Genomic DNA, 10,969 nt, shown 5'->3' on the forward strand with positions numbered 1-10,969 from the left:
TTTAACACTATTTTTTCTTTTGCCTTGCCCTGCCGTGCCTTCTTTCTTCTCCCTTTCCACTTTCTCGCCCCCTCTTCGTTTCAGCCCCAAACTAGAGCCTTTTCCAGGAGGGCCCTTGCCGCACAGGAGGCAAACTGCAGGGTCCCACCAAACCCCTCACACACGCGTGCGGACGCCCCCGGGCCGTCACTGTGCCGCTACCCAGCCGCACCGGGCTGTGCACGTACAAGCGCTTTTGAGAGGGCACCGCCGGGCGCTATTGCACGCGCGGGGCACGCCCCGGGGGCGGGCGGTCACGTGGGCGGGCAGCCGCCAATAGGAGCACAGCAAGGGCACTCGCGAGGCTTCGCTCTCCATAGCAACCGGCTGCGCGCAGCCCTGCGGCGGTCCGGGCGCCGGCGGACGGGCCGCCATGGTGGGTAGCGCGGCCGCCCGCGGCTCCGGGTGGCATCACGGGGCAGAGCAGTGCCGCGGCTGTGATGGGGGGCTCCGTGCCGCCGGAGGCCAGGCAGGGGGGCGGCCCGGTGGGGTCCGGCCGCAGGAAGGGGTGGCCCGTCGTCGTGCGGGAGCGGCTGGCGGGGCCGCTGCTGCCGCCTGGCGCCCTGCGCGTCCGCGGCACCCCAGCTCGGCCCTGCGCAGGGCGGCCCCGGTGGCGGCCCCGGTGGCTGGCTGGGACATCACGAGTGGCTTTAGCCATTTATTTGTTTATTCAAATTTTGGGGGTTTAGGTTTGGGGGGTTTTTTTCTTGGGTTTTTTTTTTGGGGGGGGGTGGTGTTGGGGGGGGTCGGTTTTTTGTGGTTTTTTAGTTTTAACTTATTTGTTAGTTTAATTTCCTTTCGAGGCTGCTTTCTGGATTGTGAGGTTTCAGCACTGGTGTTGGTGTACATCTTCCTTTCTCTCCGTGCTGGACAAAAATTTGTCACTTAAAGCTCAGCAACAGCAAAGGGAGCGTTAATCGAGCTTTTCATCTGTTCTCTCATGTGCAAGATGTGGGACTCTGGGGGAGACACCAGACTTGCAGCCACATTGTGAGAGCTTGTGTTTACTGCTGTTGCTGTTTCCTAGACCACCTGTAATTTCCAGGCAGTCAAGATCTGTGCCCCCTTTTTCAGTATCGTTCATCCCGGTATCACAGTATTGCATTTTTACCGAAGCTACCCTGTGCAGTCAGATTAATAAGGACAGGGTGATCAGATTAACTGTTTGCCTGAGTTGCCACGTTGCTGTCTCCAACACCAGCAAGACTAACCAAGTCCATTGGAGAGAAAGAAATGGGCTTCACCTGTGGTTGCATCAGCTCTCCAGGGACTGTGCTGATAACCTCCTGTTTGTGCCCTGCTGTGCCTCATTGTGATTTGTGCTACCTGCATGAGCAAGGCTTACTCCAGTGTCATTGGCCATGCCAGTAGTCTTTCTTCTGAAAGAGAGGTATACATAGTAGGACTAGTTAGCCAAATCTTTCTTCTTATTTTGCCCTGGGAATATTTGTCTCTGGACAAATAGGCTGTTGAGAAACAAATGCAGATGGGAAGTCTCAAGATTTTACATATAAACTAACAGAGGAACATAACATACTTTCGTGTATATTTTTGTTAGTACCTATAAAAGATGCATCATTCAGCTGCATTATATATGTGCACACATAATACAAAGACAAATTTATCCATGAGTTTTCTCTCCCCTACAGTCCTCCTGCTTTTGATCCTCTGATTTTCTCTGTCTCTGATTTTGTATGACTTTTCTGAGGGTACTGGTCACTTGAGGCCTTACTTCCAAGTACTGGCACTTTTAAAGTGGGGGCACTTATATGAGGTATATGTAGGGATTACACGTAGGAAAATGTGGTGGTTTTTTAACATACTAGTTAATGTGATAAACCCTATGAAGGCAAGCATAGAAACTAGTCAGAAGGGAAGTCTTCACAATGCTTATGCTCCTTTTTACTTGGTATATATTTGTCTTCGTGCTTATATCCTTATCCACAGGCAGAGCTGGGCTTTAATGAGCACCACCAGCATGAAGTCATCAACTACATGCGCTTTGCTCGTTTCAAGCGTGGTCTGTGTCTCAAAACAGTGGATTCTTGTTTCCAGGACCTTAAGGACAGCAGGTAACATGAGGGACAGTTCTACCCAAGAATAAAGCAAAACGTGCTAGCAATACTTGCAGGTTTAAATGATTTATGGGGCAACTTTTTTCCATTTACATTTGTACGTTCTTAGGGAGGAAGAAAGACCCAATAATTTTGTGAATGTTACAAGTCAACTCCTTTTAAAACTGATTTGTTCAAAATAGATATTGAGAGCATGACATTGCTTTATGTCTTGCTTCAAAAGACATGTCTAAATTTATGTCTAAATTTGATGCAAGGCTGTAACTGAAGTAATATTTGTAATTGTAATGTTTCCAAGGGAAAATTTAAGCACAGTAACCAATTAGCAGTGCCATGGTCATCTAATAGCTACTGACAGTCGATGTTTTCAGAAGGACATTGCATTGTATAAGAATGATACCTGCTTGAAGAGATCTCATAACAATGCAAAATTGTTACTGTTATCATACATGACTCATCTTGACCGCTTTGTTTTAGACTTGTTGAGGAGACCTTCACAGTTGATGAGGTGATAGACATGCTGGATGGACTGCAGACTGTTGTACACAGTGAAGTGGAGTCAGAGCTCATAAATACAACTTACACCAATGTTTTACTTCTGCGGCAGCTCTTTTCGCAGGCTGAGAAATGGTACCTTAAGTTACAGACAGACGTCTCTGAATTGGAGAATCGGTAACATATATTGGACTATACAGCATGCCTCTCAGTAATAAGAAAACTTGAGCATTGACTATTTGCATTCTTTTCCTAGCCATAGAAACCTATTCTTTTACTCTTGTATCAATGATAGTCAGTTTAAAGTCTTTAATCTGTAAAGTAGCAAGGTACACAATAATTTCAAATTTGTCAGGAAGATGTTTTTATTGGTAATGCTTTTACTTGAATTAATCGGTTCAGAGCAGGTGATGGGATTTGATTAAAAAGCCTTTGTTGTCTGAATAGATTATATTTTAATCAAGGATACTAAATCTCACAGTTGTAATGCATATACCGTACCATTGCGTGACATGATTTGTTGCATTTATTGTATTTGCTTAGGACTTCATTCTGTACTGAATCTTACATGCAATGAAGAGCATAGCATCAGCCTGGTAAAATGTGTTTCATAGCATAGCTCTCTTACTAAATAAATACTTCCTTTTTTTTTTTTTCCAAGAGAATTGTTGGAACAGGTTGCTGAATTTGAGAAGTCAGAATTTACATCTTCAAACAAGAAGGTAGAGTTTTATTTTCATCAAATCCTAATCGATTGTCACGTGGAGTCATTACAGATGTTTAAAATACTTAGTACTCACTGTTTGTGCTTAAGTGAGAAAAAGAAAACACCCACCCTTTTTCAAAACAATCTTTGAAAGTGTCCAAATAGTAGCATTTTGCAGTTTGGCTTCTGGGCTCACACTGAATTGCCTTGGCTGTTCCCAAATTGCAGATTCTGCATAGCTGGGGCATGCCTCATAATCCTTATCCCAAAGTCAGCCAGACCAGGGATGTGTTGGAGCATCTGCTCCTGGGTTCCCTTCTCCTGGAAACTGGGGTAAGACTGGGACATGCGTTTGTCCCAACATGGAGTCAAGAGCTGAGAAGATTCCGCAACACAAATATGACTCTAGTTTATCTTGTATGATTATGACTGCACCTTACTTGGTTTGTAGTGTAAAGGTACATTTAGTTAATATATATTAAATTTAAATACTTATGAAAATTATTTAGAGCTGTAAAAATATTTTTTACTTTTACAATCGCTCAAATATTTTTTCTGTTTTCCTTACTCCTTTGTCTTTTGGTTGCTGCAGTATCAGTAGTCTTTTGTAAACTCAAGTTTGCAATCCTGTTATGTCTCTATGCGGTATTTTTGTGTAACTTTAGCTGAAAGTGAAGTATATAACTTAGGGGCCAAGTTACCATTAAAAAATGAACTTGAAATAAAAGGTCTTTCATTTGCTTTACAAAGTAAAGTTGAATTGGCTGTCGTTAGTTTATATATACATACATATATATATATATACACACACATAGGTAGATAGATAGATATACAGGCTGAAGGAATACTTATCTTCCTCCTGCAAATCTGTATAATTTTTTTATTAACCTTTGTTATTTCTTTAGCCCAGTGCAGATCTCATTAAACCAAAACTGGCTCCATTAAATGAGGGTGGGTCAGAGCTGCTAAACAAGGTAAGAACTTGTCTGTTCATGCAGTTGTGGTCAATGACCATTCTTCATGTTCAGCTGAACAGGATAGCTGTACAGTAATGTTTGTATAATGTCCCTGTCTCTGTATAGATGTCAAGGTAATGTACTGGAGAATGTAAGGTAAAATGCTAATAAATTAATAAATATTGGACAGCATTTTAAAGTTACTGTGCAGTTATGGTCTCTAATACGTATGACAATATTGACCTTCCTTTTGCAAAGATGTTTTGGCCTTTGCAATTATTTATTTTTCAGTTTGATGAGGTAAATTAATAGAAACCAGTATTCAGTTTGTTCTGTGCAGCTGGCTGGCTTTCCAATAAGGAAGTGAACTAAAATATGTAGCTGGCTGAAATTATTAGATTATTGAACATGTTCTGTATCACTCACAGATAATCTTATTACATTCAGTCTTTTCTGTTTTTTAAGTTGGTTAAATTCCTCCTAAAGAAACTGTCACTTAAAGAATTTGGAATTTACTAGTTTTGAAAATGTCTGATTTCCCACGCTAAAGATTTTCAGAATTACAAAACACATTCTAGTATTTAATGGTATCAGTAGTTTTTATTAGGTATTGAACTCTTTAGTTCAACTGAAGCTTTTTTAAATGCCACACTTATTAGAATACACTTTTAAGTTATGGGCAGTCAAGATATTTAGCGAGGAGTTGTGTTTCCTGTCTTCTAGCCGGCATTACCAAAATGATCTGTCAAGTAGTGTCTGAATCAAATTGGTTTTACCCATTAAGATAATTAAAGCATTCAAGAATTCAGACTTGTATTTTACTTATAGATCAGTGTAGTTCTCTTTCAAAAAAAAATTCAAAATCTGTTTCGTAACAGCTTTTGTTGAATATATGCATCCGATGTCTTCTTTTTTTTTTCAAAAACAGTTCAAAGTTTATATGATGAATTTACTCTTGACTGATAAAACATGGTTATTTCCTGTGATACAGAACATGACAAGCGGTAACCTGGATTTGTCTCCTTTTAAACTGGAACTATGAACAAGTTCTTACTTGCCTGTTGATTGAAAATACAAATGAAGAGCAACAATGAGATCTGCATCTTTGAATATGCCATTTTCTTTGTTGTGAATCTTGATATTAACAAGACACTGAGCTCACTAATCTCAATTCAGTAAAGCATGTGCCAAATTTAAATGAAGAGTCCTATATATTAGACTAGAATTGGAGACTTAAATGTCTTGCTGACTGAGGCAGAAAACACAGTAAATAAATGGATAACTGATTTCTTATGAAGGCCATTTTTGTAAGCATTTAGGAGCTTGTTTGCTTTCCTAAGATATGAGTTGAATTTTCTTACCTGAAATATTTGGAAAATTCAAAATATCACAGGAGTGTTCACAAACTTTTTCTCATTCATTAACCCAAAGACTGTTGCTTGCCTCCAAGAAGAAAACGAAAAATTGAAGACCAGACTCAAGACCATAGAAACACAGGTAAATTCCCTGTAAGCTTGGATACTTAATGCTGTTTACATAGAATCCCATTCTTAGGTTTTCAATTAACATATGTTTCTGAGGTTTTATATTTTCAATGTATCACAGGCTACAGCTGCACTAGATGAGAAGTCCAAGCTAGAGAAGTCACTGAAGGATTTACAGATGATCCAAGGAGATCAAAAGGTAAATATATCAAAATTTCCCCCCACCCCTCCAGTTTAACACAACTGTTGCCTGTATGTCTAAAAAGTTGGTCTGTGTGGTATGTTTCTCTTCTGGCAAATATAAAAGTTCAAGTTAGTATTGTCATGTTCCTGATGATGTTGTCTGGTCCTGCTGATCTGTCAGTCAGCAGATAATCCAGAACATTAGCTGATGTTGTGACATGTATTTTGTGTCACATAGGACATGCTAAATTATTATCAGAAAGTAGTATTCCAGGTCCTATCTGGAAGTAGTATTCCAGAGTTCATATTCTTGGGGGTGCTATTTGTATTAACAGATACAATTGTTAGAATTGTATCTAGAATGATATCTAACCTGGTTTCTATAGCAACAATAAAACACTAATTCTTTCAAGCATTTGTCATGTTTGGTACTGACATGGACAAGCCAGACTTGCTGCTTCTCACTTCAGATTTTAAAAGCCTAAATACTGACATGTAAGTGTCCTATATTCTTAAAGATCAATTAAGTTTTGCTACAAATGTCGATGATCATGGGTCAGATGGCAAATGTTTGATTTTATGTAGTTCTGTCCATATCAACGTACTGTCCAAAATGGTTCGTTGTTTATTTTTACTACTTGAGGTTCTTAATCTTGAAACATTGTCATTTGCTGCTGCAGAAATCAAGCTGTAAAAACCTAGAAGGCATGCAGGTTGACACACATAAATCTGTTCAGGTCACCTAAGTAGTTTAAGTTTATACCTTTATTTTGTCAATAATTAGTTTTCTAAGGATTGTTCATGTGTGATTGTTTCTTAAACTTAAAACAGTTTAGTTCAAACTTTTAACAAAATTAGAGCACTTTAATCCCATTACTTTGAGAAAGTGACTTTTGTAAAATTCCTGCAGTGTTTATAGATTTGGAAGTGAATTTCAATATCATAAAAATTTCCACTTTAATTTTCACATTTTAATCCTGATTTCTTTTTATTTTGCTTTCTAACTGGTTTATGGTATGTACCTGGCTTTCTTAATGTGTTAAGGTTTTATCTAGTAACTTTCAAAATCTGTATTCAATAATATTATTGAGTAGGGAACTTAATTTATCAGTCATGGCAAATATTTTTATCTGTTTTGTTAAGCCTTAAAATATTAAAGGGGTTTATTAAATCCTGGATAATAGTATTTGTAGTTTTAGAAGATTGAAACTAAATCTCCTCCTACTTTTCTGGTTAAACATGAATTGGCTTCCATGTCAGAGCTGCTGAGTATCTTCAGCTTTCATGTCCTAATTTCCTCTCTATAATCTATCACTTGCTTTTACAGCTTTTACATTTTCTCAGCAGAATTCTACCTTTTCTTTTTTCTTAATAGTTAATATGATTCTACACACCAAGTGTGAACGACAGTTTGGGAGTAACCGCTCTGTTGGATCGGTTTAACTTGAGGATTTAAAATTTTTACATAGTTGACTTATGTCACAGTTTAGAAAAATGATCACTGTCTGTTCTGATCTGAAACACTATACAGTGTAGTGCTTCTCAGCATTGCAGCCTTGGACTCTGTATCAAAATGCAAAATAGCTTTTCTTCTGTACAGGTACTATTATCAAGTGGTTTCCTATGCTCAAATCTTACCTTCCACACAGAAAAATGAGCAGAGCTTCCTTAGGTTTAGATTTTTGTTTTTTAAAGCGCTGCTGGTTCAGCGTCATTCTGAGTCACTATACTTTTGACAGTTTGAAGTTGAGCTTTTAAACCTGAGAGGGGGTGTGTTTGTTTTTTAAATGGAAATCCATTAAACAGTTACATGAATATAATGTTTTGTGACCCAGAACTGATGTCCAGAAGAATTTGGGTTGTTTCTTCTCACAATGAAACAGGAAAGTTGCTTTACTAGCAACTTTTTGGCTCTTTTTGTAATGCATCTGATAACAGAGCAATATTGGTACTTGATCGATAATATGAGCCTTAACACTTTCATCCTGTTCTACCTGTACTACACCAACAGCTTCTGAAATGTCTGTGATATTTTACCTGCTTTAAAAATAGATTATAGCATAGACGTTCAGATCTTAGACTGTAACTTACTTCTGTACGCTAAATAACTTCTTGTGATATGCTTCATCCTGTGGCTTCACCTAATTCCTAAGGCAGTAAAGTACAAGAACTTGAAATCTCAACTTCGCAGAGAGGTCATTCCAGCCATCTTTAAAATGCATTAATTAACTTTTTTTTTTCAAAGTTAGTGCTTTAAGTTTCATTTTTTCTTTTTCCCAGTTAGAGCACTTCTAATTTAGGCTTTACAGGAAAAATGTGAACATAATTATTAAAAATTAAGATGTATTCACTTTATGTGGAATTCTGCATTTGACATTTTAAATATTTCTTCTCTTGCATTTGACATATTTTAAAAACTTCTTCTATTGAAGGCTAATGCAAACCAGGATATCGCTGAACTGGAGAATAAAGTGGCAGCTTTGAAATGCCAGTTTGAGAAGACTTTGAATGACTCTACTGCAAACCAAAAATTCTTGGAAGAGAACTTGGTGACAACAAAACATGACTTACTTAAGGTTCAGGATCAATTGTCCACAGCTGAAAAGGTTAGCGTTTTATTATAATGTAAACATGAGATCCTTACGTTTTAAATTATTAGTAATTTAAGAAACATATGCTACAGGATGCAGGGTTTACTGGGTCACACTTGTGCCTGCATATTTTTGTTATTTCCATGGGAAAACATGTTATATGTAAAATAACAAAAACACAACTAAGTGTGTGGTTATAGCTAGATGAATACTTAAAAATTGCCTGTTTGTCTGCATAGAACTTTTTGAATAAAATGTGTATTCCCAGTCTTCAGAAGACTTTTAGCCTGATTTCATTAGAAAATAAAGTTTGTGTTTCTCAGTCTCTCCCAGTAATCTCATTTGAATCTACTAGCTGACTTCATCTAAATTTGAATAAATTAAAGAAACTACTATTCTGAAAGTTGAGGAGGAAAAGCAAGTTATCTTTTTCAAAAAGCATGTTAGCCTTGTTTTCGTAATATGTAAATAATATGTTGATGGTGTTATTATGTAGGAACTGGAGAAGAAATTCCAGCAAACAGCTGCCTATCGCAACATGAAAGAGATTCTCACTAAGAAGAATGAGCAGATAAAGGATCTACGTAGAAAGCTTTCCAAGTAAGTGATGCTGTTCTGCCTGTCCAGAGAGGATCCTTGTTCTGGATCCATATTCTGTGCCCGTTTTCTTTTTGGAAATGTGAAGCTGTCTCTAGAGCAGGCTGTAAGTTTTCCCTGAAAAAGAATTTCAGATAGGCTGTTCCCTGCTTTTTGGCAAGCCAGTCCTTTTAATGGGTGCTAGGTGAAGAGGACTGGTGTGTGCAACAGCAGCTACCTTGTAGCAAAGTCATGAGAGAATTTAGTATGAAGAGGATACAAAGTATTCATGGGTGTGGTAGATAAGCCCCTAAGTGCTACACACAGAGGTAAAGATGGGAGATGTGCCAGATGCTTCGGCATTATCTTATTTCTTCCACACGTGTTAATGGACATGGAAGTCCAGGGTATGTAAGCAGGATTAGGCCTGTATTGAGTAAAGGAGGATGCGCCGTGGCCATTATGTTGCATAGAACACTATCATTCTGCAAATGTCAAGTGAACTTTGGCAACATGGGTGCCTTAGACCTGTGCAGTAGGACAACAGAGGTGGAACTTGAAAACTTCTGTCTAAATTTCTCTCTGTGTTTTGGGATTTGTGGTTAAGTTTCTGGTCATTCTTTCATTCTACTGTTTGCTAAACCAGCCAATTTTAAAAGGAGAAGATATTCTCAAAAGTGTGTATGTTTCTCTGTGCCCCAAGTCATACAGTGAACCTTAACAGGAATGTGTCATTAGTGGGAGTAATTTGTTACTTGGGTTTCATATTTTCTTTAGAGCCAAAATGTCTCTTGGGTATTTTCTGTTCTAATGATTTTATTTGTTTAATCCTCAGATATGAGCCAGAGGACTAAAATACTGAAACCATCTGATCTATCAGAAGCTGCCATGGAAAGAAAATGTAGACTGGTATTATTTTTCAGTAATTTTTGGTTTGAATGGTATATTTTTTCCTTCTAGTGCTTAAAGTAACTTTTTATTAATACTAATAACATGCTGAAACTCCTACCTTACTTTCTTGTAAACCTACAATTTATAGGTATTAGTTTCTGTAACCATGGTTTTAATTTTTAACCATCAACATTCCTTGAGAAATAGCAAACAGGAGCTTATTGAAGAACTGACATAATTCCCTACAAAGAAAGGAGTTTATTTTTATTAAGAAAAGAGGAAAAAAGAAAAAAAAAAAAGCATTAGGGTTTTTTGATGTCTTTGAGGTGGACCATTGTTACTTTTGTATAGGTAGTGTAGCCATGAAGTGGCATTGTATGTGAAAATTCCGTCAGTGGAAGTAAAAAAGTAGGAGGAAAAAAAATGTAACCCACTGATTCTGTAATGTTGTTTCATGCCAGACATGTCATACCTCAGCAAATAGGGTCAGTAATATTTTCTAGAGAGTGTTCATTAGATTGTGAAGTAAATACTTCATAGCAGAAGCGCTGGACCCTTTCAAATAAGGCCACTAACTGAAGTTACGCTTTTTCACTTGAATTTATTTGAAACAAAGTTGAATAGCAAAAGACAGATTCTGGTTTTGCCAGTATTCTTAACATTAAGATGATCATCTGAAAACACATAGGGAAGTTGCTAAGGGAGCAACTTTCTTGGGAAATCAGTGGGTTTAGATGGTTATCATCTCCTTTCTTAATGTAACCTGACCAGAAAACAGCTTACTTCTCTCAAGTCTTTTACTTGTAATCCTCTGCCTTGCATTTATCTGGCAGCCTCTTAATAGTGCATTCTACTTGTCCATCTGTCCCTGTTCATATGTATGTTGTATTTTACTCCAAATAAAACCATTACATTTTCAAACATTTAATCTTTAAGGAGCTGGATTTTTTTTATAGGAATGTTTTGTATAGCT

The 10,969-nt window shown here is 37.8% G+C and overlaps 1 protein-coding gene across 2 annotated transcripts; it reads left to right on the top strand.

Annotated features, from left to right (window-relative positions):
- Positions 1-247: 247 nt before the first annotated feature.
- On the top strand, positions 248-10,919 carry LZTFL1 (leucine zipper transcription factor like 1). Of its 2 annotated transcripts, none has more exons than XM_080385925.1 (10): positions 248-415; positions 1,987-2,111; positions 2,592-2,786; positions 3,271-3,331; positions 4,221-4,289; positions 5,703-5,768; positions 5,877-5,954; positions 8,386-8,544; positions 9,026-9,129; positions 9,941-10,919. In XM_080385925.1, the coding sequence occupies exons 1-10, from the start codon at positions 413-415 to the stop codon at positions 9,957-9,959; spliced, it is 879 nt and encodes a 292-aa protein (XP_080242051.1). In that variant the 5' UTR covers positions 248-412; the 3' UTR covers positions 9,960-10,919. The 2 variants fall into 2 exon arrangements, with proteins under 2 accessions (XP_080242051.1, XP_080242050.1); XM_080385924.1 differs by having other exon boundaries at positions 266-415; positions 8,371-8,544.
- Positions 10,920-10,969: the final 50 nt, after the last annotated feature.

This window comes from Falco punctatus (assembly GCF_963210335.1).
Source record: "Falco punctatus genome assembly, chromosome: 4".
In the NCBI taxonomy this organism is placed as follows: domain Eukaryota; kingdom Metazoa; phylum Chordata; class Aves; order Falconiformes; family Falconidae; genus Falco; species Falco punctatus.

Bases quoted from the DNA above. Each gene is read 5' to 3' on its own strand.
- LZTFL1 (XM_080385924.1), top strand. The intron at 4,290-5,702 runs GTAAGAACTTGT...ATTAACCCAAAG, and splicing joins GGTCAGAGCTGCTAAACAAG to ACTGTTGCTTGCCTCCAAGA. The intron at 5,955-8,370 runs GTAAATATATCA...CTTCTATTGAAG, and splicing joins TGATCCAAGGAGATCAAAAG to GCTAATGCAAACCAGGATAT.